The sequence below is a fragment of the Anomalospiza imberbis genome, chromosome 1 (genome assembly GCF_031753505.1).
Source record: "Anomalospiza imberbis isolate Cuckoo-Finch-1a 21T00152 chromosome 1, ASM3175350v1, whole genome shotgun sequence".
NCBI lineage: Eukaryota > Metazoa > Chordata > Aves > Passeriformes > Viduidae > Anomalospiza > Anomalospiza imberbis.
This window is the reverse complement of record NC_089681.1, coordinates 116579372-116601102: the sequence shown is the minus strand read 5'-3', so window position 1 is coordinate 116601102 and position 21731 is coordinate 116579372. Positions and strand designations below refer to the sequence as shown.

The 21731-nt window shown below is 36.7% G+C and overlaps 1 protein-coding gene across 2 annotated transcripts in view; it reads left to right on the top strand.

Annotated features, from left to right (window-relative positions):
* Positions 1-20846, top strand: part of PLCL2 (phospholipase C like 2) — a 99791-nt gene extending 78945 nt beyond the window's left edge. For both annotated transcript variants that reach the window (XM_068207519.1, XM_068207526.1), the window contains 2 exons: positions 10836-10945; positions 19580-20846. In XM_068207519.1, the coding sequence (XP_068063620.1) occupies positions 10836-10945; positions 19580-19759 (290 nt within the window). In that variant the 3' untranslated portion in view covers positions 19760-20846. The remainder of the gene's footprint in view (positions 1-10835; positions 10946-19579) is intronic.
* Positions 20847-21731: the final 885 nt, after the last annotated feature.

Below are 21731 nucleotides of genomic sequence, written 5' to 3'. Positions count from 1 at the left end.
CCTTTGTACTCAAATCACATAATTCCTGAACTCCTCTTACTGTCTGAGCTCATCCCTGGTTAAAAATCAGAACCATGACTTAGGAATTCATTTTGTGTTCAGCAGTGGAAGCTCAGAAGAATATTCCAAATATTCATTAAATTATGGGGAGTGATAATTACTAAACACAGCTTGCTACTGAACTTAATCAAATGTAGATATGACTGGAGTATTTTTGAGTAACCTGGTGTGGTGGAAGGTGTTCCTTCACCTGGCAGGGGGTTTGGATCTAGATGATCTTTATGGTCCCTTCAAACCTCAAGTCATTCTATGATTCTATAATCTTGGGAAATATAAAATCAGTAATGGCAAACTTATGTGTGTCGGGGAAAAGATAGCCTTGACAGTACCTGCAAAGAATGGTCTCTGAGATTTCTGTTTTATGCCAGAAAATGAAGTTATTGTATAGAGTTCTAGCAGTGTCAGTTTAGTGTTAATATGATGCCTAAATGTGTATTACAGCAGTTTGCTCAAACTAAGGATAAATTCATTTCAAATAATTCAGATTCATAAAAAACATACATATTTCTTTCCATATGGTTTTTTTATAGGCCTTGCATTCCAGAGGCATCTGTGCAGCCGGAATTCTTTCTCATATTCTTATTTTCTGGAATCTCAGCTCCACTATCCTTTCTCTGCATTTGACCATCCTAGTTTTGCCTTAAGCACGTCATTTTCCTGGCTGTTGTTTTGATGATGTCTATCCCTGGATGGGTTTTTACACTTTTTTCCTCATTGTGCGTCAGGACTGAGCTGCTTTCACTTTTCTTGTGTTTGCTCATTTGGTAGCAAGAGTTTCCAGTGCCTGCTGGGTTTTCAGACCTTGTCATGTTGTCCCACAGGCTCTCTGTAAACATCTACCAGGCTACTTCCTTTGAATTTGTTTTTAAAATTATCCCACAAATATAGCTAGATTGACACATGTCCTCCTACCACCTTAACCAGAATAGTTTTCATTGTACTCCCCACTCTTCCGGTATCCATCTGTTCTCTTTCTTCCTCATACTTTGATTCTGAGTTGTTGGAGCAGAGTCTATCTTATTTATCCCATCCGTACAGTGACTGACTTTTTTTAATAATGCAAGTAATGAACGACATAGAAGGAGTATATATTCTAACGTGTACTTCAAAGCAGCCCTTCAGCAGTGTCAGTAACAGGATATGGTTTCAAGAAAGGAAGTATCCAGCCATTTTGGATGCCATTAAAGATAAACACAGTACACAGTATCTGTTGGAAAAAGGTTAATCTGAGTTGCGTGCAGAAAAATACTAGGATGATGGCAATACAAACACTTCAAATGCTTCTGGTAGTTGAAAATTAAAGGAATAAAATCAATTTTTTTTAATAGCTGGAACTCTTACTTCCCCACTGTTACTACTTAAGCTTTCCAGCAAAATGACACTTCTACTCAGCTGTTGAGCTTTTTTTTTCATACTGTTGGTTCAGGTTATTTGTATTCTAAGTAGGTTTTTGACTCAGGATCACCAAAATAAAACATGTGAGGAAAAGAAATATTCTGGCAGATCAGATAATCCACTAACAGAGCAAAAGAAATGTATATATTTAACTGTTGAGGAGCACTTTTGTCTTGGTATATAGGTAGGCAGTTGAGTTTTTATTTAAACTGTGAAAGGCAATGACTGTGTTCTCAATATTTCTGCAGTTATCCCTGACTTGAAAGAGAATTTATGGTTTTTATGGTTTGGGTACTGTGGAGTTCAGCAGAACATGTTAATCCATGTCTTCTGAAATACTTCCTATCATCAGCAGGTATTGACTCTTGGTTAGAAGCCATTGCATTTCAACCACTGTTTAGTAACTAGGGAGTGAAGGAATGCCTCTCTATCTCTTATCGTTGGACTTTGCGCCTGAGAATATTTAGTTTTTTAAACTGCCATCAGTAGGACATGCAGATCTTCAAGTTACATCTTAGAATTGGATCCATTACTGCATTTTTCATGAGGTTCACTGTCAAAAGAAAGCAATCTATAGTATTTATCACCATCACATAAACTCCAACGTCACCTGCTATGGCTAAAACAGTACTTGGAGACCCCTTTCAGCCAGTCTGCATGCTTTTGAAATACCTGCTCTTCCTTGTTTTCTCTATGTTCCTATTTTTTAATAAGCCAGTTTTCAAATTGTTTTAGCTCCTTTCTCCACACTTGTCACAACATCATTTTCAGTGTTTATTAGCACAATAGGCTTTTGCTGGCAGTTAAGAAAAAAAGGGTGTATTCAAGTTATTCCCTTTATTTATGTTTCTAAACTCTCTGTATTCTGTCCATCATTTTCGCCTGTTTTTTTTTTTTTTTTCTTGTTTGCTTTTTGTCCTGTCTACTCCTTTTTTTTCTGTATTTTTTCTTCCTGTTTGTCCTTCCTCCTCAAATAACTCCACTAAGCCTCTCTCTCCAGGTACAGCTCCACAGCAGCTCAGATTATACTGTCGTTGCCTGTACTCCCTGGCTCTGTAAACCTGTTCTTCTCCTGTGCCTTGAATATTCTTGAAACCACATTCTACTGGGGAGGAGGGGAAGTGAAGAATTGCACTTAGATCAACTTAAATAGTATTAGTGAGTAGGTGATGAGTCATTTTTCTTTATGCTCATGTTTGTCACCATAGTTATTCACACCAGTCATACACCACATTTTTCCTGTATTACTTCTCATACATAGCTCCCTGTAATACCTTGGATGGCATTAGTTTTGTTGTGAATCTGATATATTTTGAAAATGGGTGGATGATTCCTAGGAGGCATCTCACTTATTTCTTAATGATCTCACTCATTGGTACAAGGGCAAATGCTTGACCAGCACAGACTTTTGCATTACTCTCTTGAGTTTGCCCCTTCACATGAAGCCTTTTTTCCCCCTTCTGTTAATGTAATGCTAGAAGAGAAAGAAGTTACATTTCTGTGGAAGTGTAAGAGATTCATTACTATTGCCAGTAAAACAATGTGGGCTCCGCCAGATCTGAACACTGGGAAAAATTACAGTGTGCCATAAATCAGTATCTTTTTAAAGTCTGCATTCTAACATTCAATAAAATCAGAAACATTTCAATAAAATCTCATTGGTCTCTCTTGAGTATCAAGACTGATAAAAGATGGAAACAGCACTCTGTGGAAAAAAATCCTTTCCTTTGTACCTCTCATGTGTTTATGCCCTTTATTGTCAGTCTTAATTCTTCCTCATATATGGAGTGGCTGAACTTGACCCCAATTCAGAAATCTTGTCTGTCTTCACAGAGGAGTATATTTGTGGAATAAAGTTTTCTGTGCATTGGGGGTGGAATACCATGAGTCAATTTTCCAGAGCAACTGGTTTATTATGTGAAGGTCTGCTTCTCTGTGAATTTTGTAGAAGTGTTGTTTGGAGGAACAGAAAAAGTTGGTGTGGGTTTCATGAGTTTTGTCAGTTGATATTGTTTTTGTTGACTTTGATATGTAGAAGGGTAATTTTACATAGGATTGTTCTTGAAAGTGTTTGGAAGGGTGGTTTCTTAACTCTTGGAAGTAACGAAGGTGTAGCATAGATGTTACACCTTTCCTCTTTTCATCTTCATTTGGTACTGCTGCTACTTTGAATCTATTCTGATGGTGTTTCTTAAAGAATTTAGTGAGCATCTCAAGTCCGCAGTGGCTCCCCAGCATTAAAGAAAGTCTCTTATATGGAGAGCAGAATTATTGTGATTGCACATGGGACTGCATGAGTCTGGACTGGAAGACTAAATACTAATTTAAAGGAAAGGATGGTGCTCGGCAGGCTGGGATGCCGTTGTTGTTTGGGATGTTGGAATAAGAAAGTTCTCTTAAGTATGCAGTTTGTCTTTCAAAATAATAGGGAACTGGGCGCCAAAACAGTTTTTAACCACCTAAGTAGAGGCAGTACCTACCTGTCTGTGTCTGAGGAACATTTCCACTTACTACAGAGATAATGCACAGTGCCAAAGAAGTCAAAGTAATTAAAAAATACTGAACAATTAATTAAGGTACTGTATTCTTTTGTCAAATAATTATCTGAATATATTGAATGCAAATAATTCATGCCTTGAGCATCTTAAATCTGCAGCAAAATATTCTTTGAATCTGCCAAGAGATTTTGATTCTTTAGTTATGGCCTGGCATTTTTTCAGTGTCCTCAGTGGAAACAAGGTGTTTGGAAGTACTTCAGCATCTAATCTTTGTTCCTGCTAAGACTCCATTTTTGCAGTTAGTAATGATCTTAAAAATACAGAGGTATGCTAAGCGTTAGTTTATGAAGGTTCATTTTAAATCTTTGTGTGAAGAGTGTTTTGTAAGCAAAATATGTGAGAATTTACAAGTATAGTGACTTCTACTGCTTCTGTAACATGATGGATTTTATTTATTGTTGATATGGTCTGGTAGCCAGACTCTTTTTCCAATCTTGTTTTCTGATAAAATTAATTTTAAGAGGAAATTGTTTGTGAGGCTGAAATAGCTGACTGTTTAAGGAATATAATCTAAAATAAAAATATTAAGAAACATATTTAATGCTGTAAAAAATTAAAGCTGTGGCTTTTGAACATGTAGCCAAGAGTAGCAGCTGTATAAGCAAATTAAATATTTATATGTGGAAATGAATACTTGCAGCCTAAATCCTTTCCTAGAATTTTTCGTTTCCTTTATTACCATTTAACCTACACAGTGGAAGAAGAAATATTTGAATATATAAACTGATTTCTTGGATTTTTTTTCTTGTAAAGAAGAAATCTGTATATGCAAATTATTCACAGTATCTTTGTAAGTGTTTGAGTTGAGTCCCATAGTAGTAGACCTGCAAGGTTTGGTAATCTAATTAAAAGCTGTGAGGTATTTTCCTTACATTTAAAAATTCCTAATGTTTATTTAGTTTTATTTTGTATGTATAACTCTTTTGAAAAGTATTTATTTTGATTTTAAATCAAAGAGCTCTACCAGAAATGAAATAAACTATATTTGGCTTGACTGAGTTTAAGTGCTTCATACCTGGAATATTACCAGTGTTTATTTCATATAGACATAGTCAAATTTTGTTTGTTACTCATTTCATGTTAGGTGTACTCAGTATATGCATTTATTGCCAGAGTTTCATCACTGTGCTATTTCACTGATAAAGTTCTTTGTTAAGAGAAAAAACATAGCAGGAGGAGCCCACCTGCTGTGTAGTCATGTCTCAGCTAGGTTGTAAATCATCTCTTGGCAAGAAAGGTTTCATCAAAGAAAACAAATGAGCATGTCAGGGAAAGATTTGGCTTTAGAAATACAGCTAAGCAAGTGTTGTGCTGGCTGCTTTGCTAAAGATTCCTTGAAAAATTAGTATATTGGTTCTCAGTTAAAGAAAACGTGTGAATTTTTTTGCTATAAACTGAGATTGTATGCCAGAGCTTTGTGATATGCCAGGGCTTTGTGATAGGAGCTCTTACAAAAGCAAACAAATGTCAGCGTTCCAAACATTCTTGAACTTGTACTGTACAGGTATGTACTCCGCTTTTCCATGTTTCAGTTTCTTTTCACATCTTGATTTTAATAAATGTGTAATTATCATCAGACAGTTCAAACAAAGATGCATGTATTGTATGTAAAACCAAAATTGCATGCAGCTCAGTGGCCTAAGGCCACTTTCCTTTTTAATATATGCTTCTTAACTAGTTTAAAAATAGCAGAATCACTTATGCTGCTTTATATAGCACATTTTAATTAACATCTTAAATATGGTACTTTGGAAATATAGTGAGAACCCAGTAGTGGGAGGAATTGCTAACCAGCTTCCAACAGGTGTCGTTTCTAGTTAGTAATTAGGGATAATGAATTTCATATGAAGTAGCTTCATTTTTAAAAAAGGAAGAAACTATTTTTTCAAGCTAAATACAGTTGAAGATGAGTGTCTTTTATTAGTATCAAAATGTTGCTTTTAAGGTATATCACCAAATAATATTTTTTGGACGAAAATACAATGTTGGGATTACAGCAATATGCAGGGCATCTTTGTTCTAGCATTTCAAGCATCAGTAGAACAATAACACATATTTTCAGCTCATATGAACGTTGTAAGTTCTGAATGGTTTTGTATCTACTGAACATATTTGTGAAAAATTAAACACTAAGAATCCAGGACATAAAGCAAAGCCGAAGTTCCAGTCTGGAAGCTATTCTTACAGGGGATGACTCAAAATTATCATCCTGTCAAGACAATTATATTGCCTTGTATGTTTTATTTAGGAAAACTTCTTGTTTTTAAAGTATGTCATAGCAATAAGACACCTTGCTCTCTGTACTGTCATTTAGTCCTTGTTGAGACTATAAACATAAATGTTCCATCAGAATATGGCAAGCATAAATTAATACAGGTTTGACATCCTATGCATGTAACACTGTGGGTCATCCTGCAGCTGTTTGAGGAAACACAGGACTGTAGGTCCTTAAGTCTGCTTCCCAGTACACCTCTTGAAAATTGATCCTGTCGAGCTGTATTTTAAAATTAATGTGAGTTTTTGATGTAATTTTCTCATTTTAAAACTGATCACAGACCCACATGTACAATGGTAATAAATTTTACATAAATTCTGATTTTTCTGGTGAACATCCATCCTAATATTGTCCTTTAGCTGCAATGATCCTTTGAGGTCCGAGGTCTTACCTGACTGGTCTAGAGTATCTAGAGAGCAATTGCTCCTCTTTTGGTTTTCTTTTTGCAAGACTAACCAAGCAAATTTTTGTTAGTCTCCTCAATGATTCATGGTTCCTACTGCATTAGGTAACCTTCTAGCGTTTTTCTTCATGCCATTTGAGGTTATTGAAAATGGGAGAAGAGAATTGTGCGTAAAATTTCAGAGTGGCATCTTGAATGTAGGGTAAGGGGGAATGAAGAAGTATTAAAGCCATCTAATGCATTCCTGGGCTGTGGGAACAGGTCTGAGAGAGTTGGAAAAGCTGGGACAATTCAAACTAACTAGCATTCACTGGGGAACCAGAAAGAGATTCAGCACTGATGGGAAAAATATTATTTGGAAATACGGAAGGATTGCTTATGAGACTGCTTTAGAATAAGCAAGTGTTCTGCAGAGGAGAAGAATATGCTGTGAAATCTCTGGTTATGATTAGGAAAATTTGTCAGCAGTGTTTTGTTCACTGTACAGACCTGCCGTTGAATCACACTATTGCTGTTTTGTTACATGTATTACAGTGTATTTACATGCCTTTCAATAGTTGGGGTGAATGTTTCACTGGAAAGCTGCTCTTTTTAATGTGGAAGACTTGAATCAGTTTTCATTTTGCAAATGCTTAAGAAATTGTCTGGCTTCTGTCAGCTCACCCTTACTTATGCAGTGATGACCAGACTTTTTAGTGCAGGTTATGCAAACTAAGTGCCCATAGTACCCCCAACAGAAACTCAGAAGGGGACCAAATAATGATGTTTGAAACCTCATCACACTGTCATAAGCAGTAGAGTGAGCACAGACAAACAAGTTAAAGAAAGCTAGAAAATAGGACTAAGCCAATCACTTCAATGCCAGAAAAGGTGGGATATCCACCCTCGGTGGTATTGAACAGCCACCTCAACAGAGTCCTGGGCCACCTGTTCTCTCTGATCCTGCTTTTGAGCAATGGGCTTGGTCCAGAGCTGCCTTTCAACATCAGTGATTCTGTGCAAATAAGGATTTTAGTAAAGAGTTTCCAGTCAAAAGTGCGTTTTAGATCTGAGCTTTCCAGCTCAAGGCAATAATCAATAATAATTTCATTGTAGATAAATACATTTATCCAGTGCGCAAAAATTAAAACACAGAAAATACCATCCAAATAGAAGAGCACACATCCTATGTATTCTCTGGGTCACTCAGAAAGTTGTGAATTATATCTCCCTTAATATCTGCCACAATAAATGGAAAATATGACTAACTTTTGCTTTCTATGATTGAGGTGGTATATGCAAAAATATAATGGGTGATACATCAGGTTAATAGTATGCCTGTTATCATTCAAGAGCTCTCAGGCAGTTCAAAATTACTAATTGACTAATAAATCTAGAAGTAATTAAGCCTCATAAAAGTGACTTGTTTACTATATCTTAATGAGAGTGAGAGCTGAATTTTTATTTGCAAGGAGACGGAGAATTATGTATATAAAAAAGTAATTTAACATTGAGTTTTCTTTGTAAGCATATCCTAAAGGCATGTTTACATGGGTTTATATGGACATGTAATTTATTTTATTAATTTAGCTGTAAATGAGAGTGTCTTTCCTCTTTTTTCATTTTTCTGTTATCTTGTAACAAGTTTAATTTTGGAATTAAACACTTGTGTTATTCCTCTGTCACAGTTAATGCATGAAATAATTCCAAGGCAAAGTGCAAGAAAACCAAGTGACAACATACAAGAATGCCAAGAGAGACATAGTCAACAGTTAAATGTTGTGCTGCATTCATACTCTAAAATTTAATTGTCCATATATTGTGTAGCAAATATAATTCATTCCTTTCAGCAGATGGAAACACTGAGACAAGAGATGAAGTAATTAATTTCAATTAATCAGGCAAGAGCTAGTAATTGAAGCAGAAATAAAATTAAAATGTGCTTGTCCCTGCTTGTATGTTTATGTTTAGTGTAGCATGATGATGAGGAGTTGGCCAGTCTGTGAGAGATGCTGAGGATGCCCCTGTCAGTATCAGTGATCAGTGCTGTTTAAGCAGAAGGCACCTGTTAGCTGAGGGTTTACATGTGTGGGCCCTGCTAGGATGATCTGACTGTTTCATTTTCTGAAGAGGGGTGATGAGATGTTCCTGCCAACTTCCAAGTGCACTTAGCTGTGGTGGAATGGCTTTGGCAGGACAGAAATGTATCATAGCATGAGTGCAGACTGGGAAGAGCATCACCACAGAAGGTTGTCGGTGAATGTCAACCGACGTTCTGGAAGGTCTGCTCCAGAAAAGGAGCTTTTCTGGTTGGCAGAATACACGGTCACCATTGTGTCCACATCTGTGATATCAGGAACTTCATATACATCAAAATAATCTGAAATCTACAGACCACCAATTTCACATTTAACATGCAGGCACTCAGCATTATTCTTAATATCTTTCTGAGTGGCTTTAGTTCAAGCTATTATCAATTTCTGGTGTCCACTGACTTACAAAGCAATAGTTAAGATGGAAATGAGGTGCAGAACTTCAGAAGTTTGCCAGTGCATCTCAGAATTCATTGTACAGATCAGAAAATCTGTACTGTTGTGATGGCTCTAGAAGTGTAATATTGTAAATAGACATCTGTGTCTAATCTTTCCATAATCATATTGGGAGTTTATTATTTTGGTTGATATGAACAGGAAATGGATACTTACAACAATGATAGGTTTATGAACTTTAATTTCTCACCTGTTTAGAAATCTATTTTGGGGAAATACAACATGAATATTATATTTGAGACTGGAGAGGCAGAGCTGTAGAGGAGTGATTGAAATAAAAATGATACAGTATGTTAATTCAGGGAAAATATTTGCCATTTATTTTTCTTGTAGCAAAATTTAAAATAGTAAGAAAAGGTAGAAAGAACAATTTTGCCTTTCAAATGAATCTATGAATACTTTTTAAAACGTGTGTGTATATGTGGGAGTAAGGTAAGGCAGTGTACAATGAAAACATTCAGTCATCTCTCTTTATTTTAATGAGACATGAGTGTAGGATAGAGAGATTATGAAGAAGAGATAATGTCCTTAAAAGCCAGTCTTCTCTCAGATTGACAGCCAACCCAAGTTTATATGCTTATTCATGGTAATAAAGTACATGTAAATTTAGAAGTACATACACTTACTGGGCAAATAGAAGATCACAACCAACATAGTTAAGATTATAATTTGTGCTTTAACTATTACGTTCATGGGTGTATGTCACAACCACTTGGCAACTTTTGACCTCAAAATACCCTGTACATTATTAGAGATGGAGATCCTGGGAGCTATGATTTTCATAATCCATGAAATCCATGTTAGGTAATCTATGTTAGGTTGCTCTGTGTACCCATGGAAGGACATTTGACTTCTCCTGTGTGAAGGAAGCTCTTTGAAGTTTTTTTTTTATGGCTTGTAACAGCAACATGGAAAACAAATTATGTTTCTGCTATCTGTGCAGTGTAAAAACAAACTTTGGTTGGTCTGCACAGTGCTTAGATCAAGCGAATCTGAATTTTACCAATAATTTTTGATTTGGAGTTTGTCAGATACAGGTTTTGTGGACTCAGTAGTTTACATGGTGTGGTAAAATGTTGTTGGCATTCCTTGGCAAGTTCACTTGGCATTCCTCCTTCACAGTTACTCCTTTATTCTGTGGGATAAGGTTAAGTGTTTATTTTCTGGGCAGACTCTGCCATATAAACTGTAAGCTGGACAACTGTGATTTAAATGCATAAAAGAGCAAGGCACAAAATAAATTTATTGGGCTAGAGTAGTTAATGAAATTGCTGTTTCCATCCTATAGCAACTACAAAAAGGTTTTTACATGTGGTACAACACATTCAGTTGTGCTTAGAGATTGTATTTCTATAGGAAATAATTGCTGGGCTCCATCTTTGTATAGCAGTGACCTAACAGGTGCTTCGGTGGATTTTGATTTAGAGAGATTTGTATATATTGACATGTTCTATAACATTGCATCTTACTACATCAGATAGATTTGTGCTTGAAGAATAAAATTTCTGAAGCTTTTTCACTGTCTTTTTGCCTTATTAGTTTCAATTTGCTATCTCTATGATCACAAAAATGCACTAAAACAGATACTATATTTGTCCCTCTTTTATTCTCTACAGCAATGGAGTTTCATGAAAACCTGCACAATATAGGAGCAAGAGAAGGCCTAAAAGAAAGAAAACTGCAAAAATCAGTAGAAAGTTTTACGTGGAACATTACAATTTTAAAGGTAATGTGTCTTCCTTTAGTTTGTTACTGTATTTTTCTGTTCAGAACTGTCATTCTAATATTGTTACTGGTCATCACTGTGTCACAGTTCAACTGGATTTATTCACTTCTATAATCATAGTCAGTTTGGTTTATATAACCTGAAACACAGCAGAGTCTCAATGTGACTTGTTATTCTTGTGTAGTGTTATGGAAGCTTATTTAATTTGGTTTGTCTGACATTTTCTTCTTGCAATCTTTTAACATTGGCAGGATCCCTGGTAATCTTTAATACCTGGCTGAAACAATGAGTCTTGACTTTTGCAAAGTGGCTCAGACTGGAAGGCAGCTATGCCATTGTTTAAACCCTGTTTTGTGCTTTGTAGGGGAATAAGTGTTAAGGTTAATGCAGTTACTGAAAAACAAAAGGGAAGCTGTTACTGCTGCAGTCAGTGATTAATGGTAGAAGCAAACTATGTTCATAATCCAGGCTGGAATAAATAGCCTGTATAAGCTGGAGACTCTCTTGACATTTTGTCGAGCACATTTGCTTACATTTTGACAAAAGAGTAAATGGTGAAGTATAAGAAAAGCTTTCAGCCAGAGACCTTCAGGAAACTAGAACATGGAAAATTCAGGTTTCTTATTGGTGATCTTTGATCTCAGCAGAGTATATCAAAATCTGTAGAGAGAGCAAAACTGCCTCTCTTAATGTATTCCCTCGACTCTAGCTCAAATTATTCAAGTTTGGTGTTTGCATCCACTAATGAGTTCTTCTCTCCCACTCAATCAAATTCTTCTTCACTACATTAAACTATAAAGTCTGTTTTAATTATAAAGAAAATTATTTTCTCCCACCTAGTTTTTATTTTTAGCTCTTCTTGAAAATACAGTTCCATACCGCCTCTTCTTACAGTGAACTATGACAGAAAAGCAGTAATGCACATGTATTTCTCTAGCTTTCCATGTTGGTTTGAACTGTTAAGCTTCTCATGAGGTCGCTTGGTGCTCCAATCCCTCTTGTGTTATACTGCACAAATCCAATGCGGGGGAGAGTCAAAAAGTGATGAAATTTGCTACAGCATGTACATTAATATATTCTAAAAATATGCATGCAGGTTCTGCTTATAGGTAAAGGACCAGAATATCACATTTCCTGTATCAGAAGAGTTTCCTGAAGGCAGTGTATGGGATGTGTCATGTATCAGTCCTGTGCTTCCAAGAGGATAGAGAAGAGTTAGTTCAGTGGCTTTGGGGAAATGTCAAAGAAGTAAATTCTTATCCCTTTTTTTCTGTCAAAGGTGTCAGATACCAGCTTGGATAGGCAAATCTATTTTAATGCTTCCTGAAACAGCAGTACCTTTGCTTTACATCTCTGCTTTATATTCTGAACATAAGGGTTGGTGGGGGGGGAGGTTTGCAGTTGGTGAGTGACTGAAATGTGAAGTCGTGATTCCTGCGTTCGCCAGGAATCGGGAGAAGCCACATGGTAGGTCTGGCTCTGAGGAGCACTGAAGGGCTTGTATACATGTCCTTAGGATTAGCATAATTATGAAGTTATAAGGCCTTCATTCTGAAGAGATTATTGAGACATCTCATTCATTGGGTGGTATTTTTCTACTCAGAGATTAAGGTCCTTTCTTTTGGAAGGTACAATTTGTCCCATAATTAATACTTCTGTTAAAAAAATTGGCGAGATTTTAAGCATCCTGTTGTTGAAACTTTAACAGGAGGCATTACAGAACATCTTTAAAGTTATTTACAAGTACTGCAGTTCAGATAGCGTATCTGCTAAGTGCTGTTCCTCATGTTTAGATGTACAGAAAGTTAAAGGCTGAAACTTATTTGAAGTGACACACTGAGGTTTTCCACTCCAAACTCTTTAACTGTGGGCTATAACCATACTTTCGTGTCATATAGTTAAACAGAAGTTAAACCGTTTCTAAGATACTACACTTCCTGTCTGGAGAAAAAGATCTGCAGTCATAATTTCGATCTCACTGTCTTTCCATTGCCAGTTCTCAAAAAACTATGAGAGAACATAGTTCTCTCTATGAGAAAAACTATGAGAGAACATGAGAGGGATGAAAAGTGAACATCCACATTTGAGTAGAAATTGAGCAGAAGAGCAACAATCTGAACCACTTTAATGATTTATTTTATGTGTTAAATTCCCTGCCTTCTTCAAATTAACTTCCTTTTCAAATAGTACCAAAATGAACGTGGTAATACACAATAAATATGTGGACTCTTAGCTACGATATAGAAATTACTGTGGGGCTCACCTTACTAAATAATCCTACATGAGTGCCATCCTCAGCTCCTGCACAGAGGATTCATAGCATGCTCACATGGTGTGGCTAATGTATTTTCCAAACTGATCAAGCAGCATTTTACCCTCGAGATACATATTGATTGTTCTCTTTCAGTTGAGACATTTTGACTGCAGTTGATGCAATGGAAAGTTTGATAAAATAGCAAAATTGACAGCTTAATTCTAGGGAAACTTTGTTTAGAACATCTAATGCAGTTATTAAGTATCTCTATGTGTTTTGCATGCACATGCATTACAGTTACTGCTTTAAAGGATTTAATATTTCTTAATTTGAAGCCACATGACCAAATTTGTTAGTAGTATAGTATGTTTGAATTCAGCTGAAATACTTCCATCCAATTTGTGTATGTGTATATGCACACATGCTCATTCTTATTCACCCCATATATGTACACAGAGATATTTAACTTCACAACATCACTTGGAGTAAATTTGGTCTGTTGCCTATTTCAGAGATTGTAAAATGCTAGAATATTCATCTCTTTCAATTAGACAGTTATTTGCTAGTAATTTATTTATTGTTACTACTCAGGCTGATAGAATTCATATTTTCTAAACATAGATAATCACATTTTCTGCCAAAAGTACACTATTGTAGAATGAAAATCACTCTTAAGTGCTGTTGTAGGAGATTCCTACAACCTATTGTAAAAATTTATGGACTTATCTGGCATTGAAAAACTTTGAGAAAAACCCTCTATAAGGCTCAGAATTTGAGATGTCCATAGGAAGAAGATAACAGCAACTGTAAATTAGTCTTGGCAATGAAGAGCTGTTCTAAACACAAAGGGAGAGGTCAATAGAAATATTTGGAATGAAGGTGGGACTCCTAACTTCAGCATTTGTTAGATGTTTTTTGTTGGCTATGAGCTTTTAGGCATGTCACATTATATGAAGTGCATTACTTTCTCTTGCCAGGCATGCAGTCCATGGCATCTGTTATCTCTGTAATAGCATTAGTTCTGCACCTACAATATTTTAAAAAAATGTATTTATAAATGGAACATTCAACGCACTTACAGGACTGCAGCTTCTTACTTTTTTTAAAATAATCAGAACATTTTCAATCAAATCTCCAAGTGAATTCCAGCAGCCACGGAGCATTCATAAAGCCTATGAGAGTTGCTGGCTGGTCCTGTAGGTCCTCAGAAGACATCCCAGTTCAGTTTAAATATCTGAAGCTACTAGTCTCTTGATGTTGCTGGTCCGATGGGATTTTTGTCTCCTAATTAACCCCTTCTTTAGAAGTTAGGAAGCTAAGGCCTTTTGTTCTGATTCCAAAATGCACCCGGAGCACGTCAGCTGGGCATGGAACATTGTAGCATGTCACAGAATAATAGAATGGCTGGGGTTGGAAAGAACCTTAAAGGTCATCAGTTTCAACCCCGCTGCCATTGGCAGGGACACCTCCCACTCGACCAGTTTGCTCAAAGCAATGTTCTGTTGTACCCTGAGGAGCACTTTGAGAAAGGAATAGTGGCTTCTTAAATTTCCTGATAGGAGCTTTGGGTTACAGATCCTGAAGAAAAGACCAATCATTAATTATAGAGTTTCTTGGGATTTTAGGGGGGAAAGGGTGCTCATGCAGTTATTTTAAATGCCATCTGTGCAATTTTACTTTCAGTGTGAACTTTCAGGTTCACACACCTAGTGAAGAAACAGTTAATCAAAAATCATAAGTGAATACATAACAGCTTATGAAGGTAGCTGTGCTGAGACATTCTAGTTGATTCTATATCTGACTGACTCTGAAATGGTACCTCATTTTGGATGTACAAGAACTGATAGGAGCCATTTTAGATTTGTTTTCAGTTACTGTTATGGAGCTATGATATAAAAACACTGCCTCTTAGCCAAAAGTTTCAAAACAAACAGAATGTTTTTAACACTGATTTAAGAAAAAATAAACCAGACTAGATGACACGGACAAATTGGGCCAGAGAGATTTAAAGGGTGCTGAGTTGGGCTTCCAAATTAATCAATATTCATTATTGCTGCTGTGTACTAAAAGTTTTTGAATGAATATCAGTTTTGTTCTTTGACTTCTTTAAGGTCTTTTTCCATGTCTGCCTAGAAAACAACTTTTTCTGCAGTCTGTAAACAGAAAATATTCAAGTTACATAGTGCTCAGTTCTGTAAGTGAATTTTAACCATGGTGAAGGAAAGGGAGCCGTGGTTGCTGTGTGCTGCTGTGAGGTGAGCGCTCTCCCAGTGCTCTGCAAGGCCTAGATCCATCCTGCTCCCAATTGGGAATTACCACAAGCTGCCTGCTAACCACAGTGCTGGAAGTCAATTGAAGTTTTTTGGTGTGCTTGCCAGACGACACTAAGGACTAAATTAATTTACATTTTGACTTGATCTGAGATGAAAGTCTGGTGAAGAGAGCCCTTCCACACAGCAAGAAACACACCGGTTTGCTTCTACAACTGCTTCAGATCCCAGCATTGAATTCTCTGCGCAAACCAGCTTTGTTTCTTGGAATGTGTATTTTTTGGGACTCCCTTAAGATAAATCTGCTTGCCTAAAATTTGAGCTCTTTGAAGGTCTCTTGTATTGACTTTACAATATGCATTTTAGCAAAGCAAGTTACTACAGTCATTTGGGTCTGCTGTGAAGGTGAAAGACCCCTGAGTAGTCCACAGATCTGACAGATTCCCATGTTCCAGCTTGCAGTCAGCTGACTTTCCTATTAAGTCAACTGTGAAAATTAGGATGCATAAAATAAAAAGAATTGAAACCGAATCTTGAGAGCCCTTGGAGAAGAGATACTTGATACCTAACTAGAAAGTCTTTGCGATTGTTTGAGTGTGTGATGGCAGTTTTTTTTCAGATCTGGATGACTTTTTAAATTTTCTGCCTTTCTGATGCATTGTATTACTTTTCAGTGGTGTTCACTGGGACTACAGCTTGAATCTTTGAGGTGCATGCTGTTTCATTTCCCCAGGATATGTCTTCATGATGGTATATCAACAGAACTGGGCATTTCATGTGAATTGTGCAGAGCTCTCTCACTTGAGCTCATGGTATTTTGGTTCTTGTTTTATCTTGAGATCAAGATATATCAGCAGATAATGGCAACACAGGTGGTTTTACAAACATTTTTCTGAGTTCAACAGCATTCAGAAATAAATTCTGAGCACTGGAGAAGAGAGTAATGAGCACTGATACATTTTTCTATTTCACCCTGGTCTAAACGTGATACCACTTGGTCAACAGTGTTTAGTTTGAACACTTTGTCTGCAATAATCCAGGCTTTATCCTAGATCCTCTTTTGTCTTCGAAGATCATCTTCCCTGATTGGAATTGCCCAGACACTCTCAGTTCCCTGCTGAAAACCAGCCATTCCTGCTAACCCCTGATTCCTTCTTCCCCACTTTCCTACATCCACTATTCTGTTTCCACTTGGTGCCTAATATTTTCTTCTTCCTCCTTGCTACCTCTTGAGATCCTTCCCAATGAGTGTTAATTTTCATTTTCTCATCACCTTACCAAATTTATTGCATTCAGCAGCCTTCTTCCTGCTCATTGTTTTTGTTTTTCTTTCTCACCAACTTTTATTCTCATTACCAACCTCTCACTCTTTTTGAGTTGTTAGTCCTTCTACTTGTATATAATTTTCAGGCTACTTTCAATGTGGTGAATTTTATTGATCTATTTTCTTTCTGTATTCCAATCCCAAATGTTGCCTCAGTCTTTCCCTTTCTCTACTCACCTGTCAGATCCAAATTTAGTGTTGTCACACTGTGTGTTTCACAATCTCCTCTTGCAGTAAGATCTAGCATCTGCCTTGTATAATGCAGTCCAGCTTCCCTTTCAGCAGCCCTAGGCCTCTTGCCAGGTCAGTCCCAGAGATTGCTCTTGCACCCTCCTTTTCCTCCATCCACCTCTTCTCCAGAGTCTGTCTCAGGCTCTTTTTTCCTCCCCTCTAGTCTGGCTTTTGCACTGCTGGCATTAGCAACCCAATGTAGGTGGCTTGGAGAAGCCATGCAGGAAAAAAACCCATCTTTTTTCCTAATGCACATTCATTATTCTGTGGAAATGGAATACTGTCTTGCCACATTGCTGGAGCTGTCAAGAGATGAAGGATGATCGAGAGTGGAATGCTCAGTGATTGTACTAACCACATTCAAAATCTGATTTTTGTTTATTAAAGGCTCATAACTTAGATCTACTGCTGTGTAGTCAATTACAAGTCCCTACCCCAAGTGAAAGTAGGGAAGTATAGAAGATTGTTAACAAACTTTTGATGGCAATTCCCCATCTTTATTCTCAGAACTAAATGAACCATATGGATGAGGTTAAAGAATAATATTAAACAGAAATAATAATAAAATATGCCAAATCTGCCAATGGCAAGGATCCTACATAGAAAGTATCAGCTTCAGTAGTTAAAGTTTGGCAAGCATATAAGTAACTGAAAGCAGGGTGTTTTTTTAACTGAGAAGTTTTGGGCAACCTTATTAATAGACTGTTTGCTAGCAGCTTTGCCTGTAATAAACAACTTGATTAAAATTCCAGAACTATATTCTACTAATCCATGTAAACCAGAACTTGGGCTAGAAACAGATGCACTCCAGATATGACTCATTTAGTGTGCTGGAGTGTTTTAAATTAGCTTTTAGTTGTTTGTTAGTTTGGAAAAAAGTAAGTGAATTTTTAAAAAAGAAGCCCTGGTTTTCTTTAGAAGAAAATATTACTGAAGCTTGTGCTATGATTGATGACATTCTAGATTTTTTTCCTCTCTGGTGATCAAAAAAAAAAAGACTTTGGCTATTACGGTCTTGGGTGAGGGGAGGGGGGATATTATTTCTTTGAAGAAAGCAAAATTTGTTTTCAATTTGTGTGTCTCAAATACATAATTCTGCTCACTTCATTGGATAGTATTTATGTTCCAAGTTGCTAAATATGCATCAGAAGTACTACACCATGAATGCATACATGTTTTTGTCTGTCTGCTATTCTATCTCTACTCCTGTATTTTTAAAATCAAGAGGTAAAGGTACATTTCAACCTTATTTGGCAGAGGAGAGGCAACGTATTATCTTTGGGAGAGATACTAGCATGTCTTCAAGAGAAATGTCTGTCAGGAGACAGAATTTACCTAGGATGGACAGATATGACAGGAGAAGGTGCAGTCAGTGTTCATACCTTATTGGACACTGGTACTGGCAGTCCCAAGGAACTACAGTACCTGGACTTTTTGTGTGTGTGTGTGTGTGTGTATATTTCCCCCCTTCAGGTATGCATTTCTCTTCTTCAGGTATTTTCCTGTGAGCTGTAGAGTAGTTCTCCCTCAGGAGCATGGGCACAGCACAATCACTTTGGCCCTTGCACACTTGCTGCTTTTGTTTTTGAACTTCTCTGTGCCCACCAGTAAGACAGACATGCTCACCATGTGCTACAGCCTCGCTCGTTTGCTGCAAGTGGGCAGGGTAGGCAGATATCAGCTGCAGGGAAGGCTGTCCACAGTCTCCCAGTGAGAGCTGTTGCTATTAGAGGGCTTTGATCAATATGAAGAGATGGAGGACTGTAGAACAAGAGCCAAATGACCTAAGCCTGGGACAATTTCTCTTACAGCTTTGCTTATAACTTAATTGCTATGAAGAGGAAGATTGATGTGGCTCTTAAGGACATGGTTTAGTGGTGGACTTGGCAGTGTTAGGTTAATGGTTGGACCTGATGGTCTTAAAGGGATTTTTCAACCTAAATGATTCTATAATTCTGAAGAGGGATAGCGATAGTGCTGAACTGCAGACAGCCCTGTGAAGTCTTTGTCATCACTGTCCTTTTTATGTGTTGCTCGCCAGTCTGTGTTTTCATATTTCATGCATTGACAAGCATTGGTCCCTTACCATCCTGCAATTGAATCACATCGCTAAGAAAAAAAAATCCCTAGGAACCAAAAAAACAGGAAAGCTTTAAATGGCTCCCTGAGGTAATAGAGTCAATCGTCACAGTTTTCGTTATGCAGAAGCATTTATAGTCCCCATGGATTAAAAATACAGCATAGATTACCTTCTTGAAAACTGTTGGACAGAAATTACCCCTACCCCTTTGCTGATGCCACTGATTGGCTTCAGAGAAAACAAAGAGCTTGATTCTTTCTAACACTAAATTATCTGTATTTGAGTTTTGTTTTGGTTTTTGAGGAGTTTTTTGTTTGTTTCATTGGTTGGTTTGGTTTTTGGTCTTACTTTTGTCTTTTTGGATTTTGTTTTAGTAGGACAACTATACTTTTAATCTGAAACAAGCAGAAGGGTAAAAGAGAAGAGAATGCTGTTATCAAATGTGTATTCTAACTGCATTTTTTTTTCCTTACAGGGACAAGCTGATCTTCTCAAATATGCTAAAAATGAAGCACTGGAGAATCTGAAGCAAATCCATTATGCCACTCTTTCATGTGGACTTAATAAGCCAGGCACTGAAAATGCAGAAATCTCAAAGCCTCGTCGAAGTCTGGAGGTCATACCTGAAAAAGCAGGTGATGAAAATGGAGAATGAGAGAAGGCTCTTCTCGTAATTTTGGAGTTTATAACTCTGTGACCAATTGTAGCTGCATAGGACATTTGCTTTGCACTTACTGTTGGAAAATATTCGGAATTTTTAAAGCACAACTGGAGAAGCTAATTACAATCTATTGAAACTGTGAATGTATGTAGCAACTCTGCTTGTGAAGGCAATGATTTTGTGTAACATGGAAATTACATTATTGGCCTAAATATAGCATATATATGTAAAAGATACTGTAATTCAGTATTTGCGTGCTGAAAAGTTCATTGTAGTGCCATCAGGAAATGAACATTTTTTTAAATGAGATGCAACTAGTAGGAAACCAGTTGACAGAATATGGCAAAATGCCTTGATTTTCAAAGCAATTTGATGAAAAAGGTTGTTTCTTTCTTTGCACAGTTTGTTAATTGTGCTAGTGAGATATATAATTAATTTGAAAATCAGGTCTAAAAAAGTGGAATCCACATGTTTCACACTATATGTAATTCAGCCGCTTGGATATTTGGGTTTGAAGTGGTATTGATTTTATTGTTGAGCCATAAATTAAAATGAGAATGTAATTAGACAGTGATCACTGACTTCAGTGCACTATAGGAGAGCCATTATGTAAAAGGAAAATGTGCAATCAATCTGATAGCCTATGTCAGAAGAAGATACATACCTATTTTGCCTAAGATCTTCTGCAAATGTGTGTAGATAATGTGACCAAACTGCAAGCAAAATGATGTAAATAGTTTTTCATTTTGTGAAGTGAAGTGCTCATGTTAAAAAAGAGTTTTATGAGATTGCTCCCAAACAAGTAAAGCTTTTAACTAAATTTTAACTTTTTTATTTTTTGAGTATTTTCTTCCTTACAGAATAGGTGATATCTCAATAAGCAGGTTTGTCAAAAAATAAATCAATTGCTGTTCTGATATTTTTTGGTTTTCTGACAACATTAGGTAAAGGTATTGTAGCTGATATGCTCATTGTAAAATGACTATACCAACCTAGAGTGTTCTCTTACTGTTTCTGATTTAACAATAAAATGGACTATATAATTACAGAAGCTAATAAATTTGAAGAAAAACAAGTGAAATCCTCCAGAGATCAAAATGTGCTTTTTGTTCAATTGGGGGGAAAAAGAGAAGATGGTGATGGTTGTTGAAAAGCATTCTTTTAAATAGAAGTCTTCAAGACATGCATTCTATATGGATTTTTGTTTTAACCAGTTCAAGATGCACTTTCTGCACTGAGTGTGTGATGAAATCTGCATACGTGTAGCATCCCATAAAAGTCAATAGAGCTCTGAACAAGAACGCCGTTACACTTGCACTTCATTGAATTATTAGGGACTTAATTTATTTTCCAGTCATTATAAAATTAAAGTGGGGATGGGGCAGGATGAAAACAGTTTGCATAGTAAATGTCACATCTTGAGCCTGTACTTTTAAATGTCAAACTGTATGGGTTAGGAGCAGTTTTAGAAGGTGCTAAGCTCTTTCAGTGTCTAGTTACAGACTGTGTGCCCTAATGTTAGGATCTTGCTAGGAGCGAGTTCTATTCTGTGTGGTACAAAATGAAGCATTTAACCTGTGGTAAACACCTATGAGTGTTGCTTTTTAGGCAGTCCTTTTCTGTGTTGGCAGCTGTAAGTCTTCTGATGGAACCTGAAGTTGATGGGAAGCAACTTGAAATTCACATTCTTAACTGTATTCTAAGCCACTGTGAAATTAGTCTTCCAGGGCCAAATCTATCACATCTAAATCTGATTTAGAGTTAGATTAAAATTTATCTACAGCAAAACAACTGCGTTGGATCAAGATCCATCTGCACCATAAATATGCAAGGTCAGTTTCACTTTATCAGAAATTCCAAAACCTAGGCTGCTGGAATTTTATTTCTGACCTTTAGTCCTAACTGAAAGATTGTAGGCTGTGGGAAAATGTCATCACTGTTCTCATTGTGCCTCAGAGAGACCTAA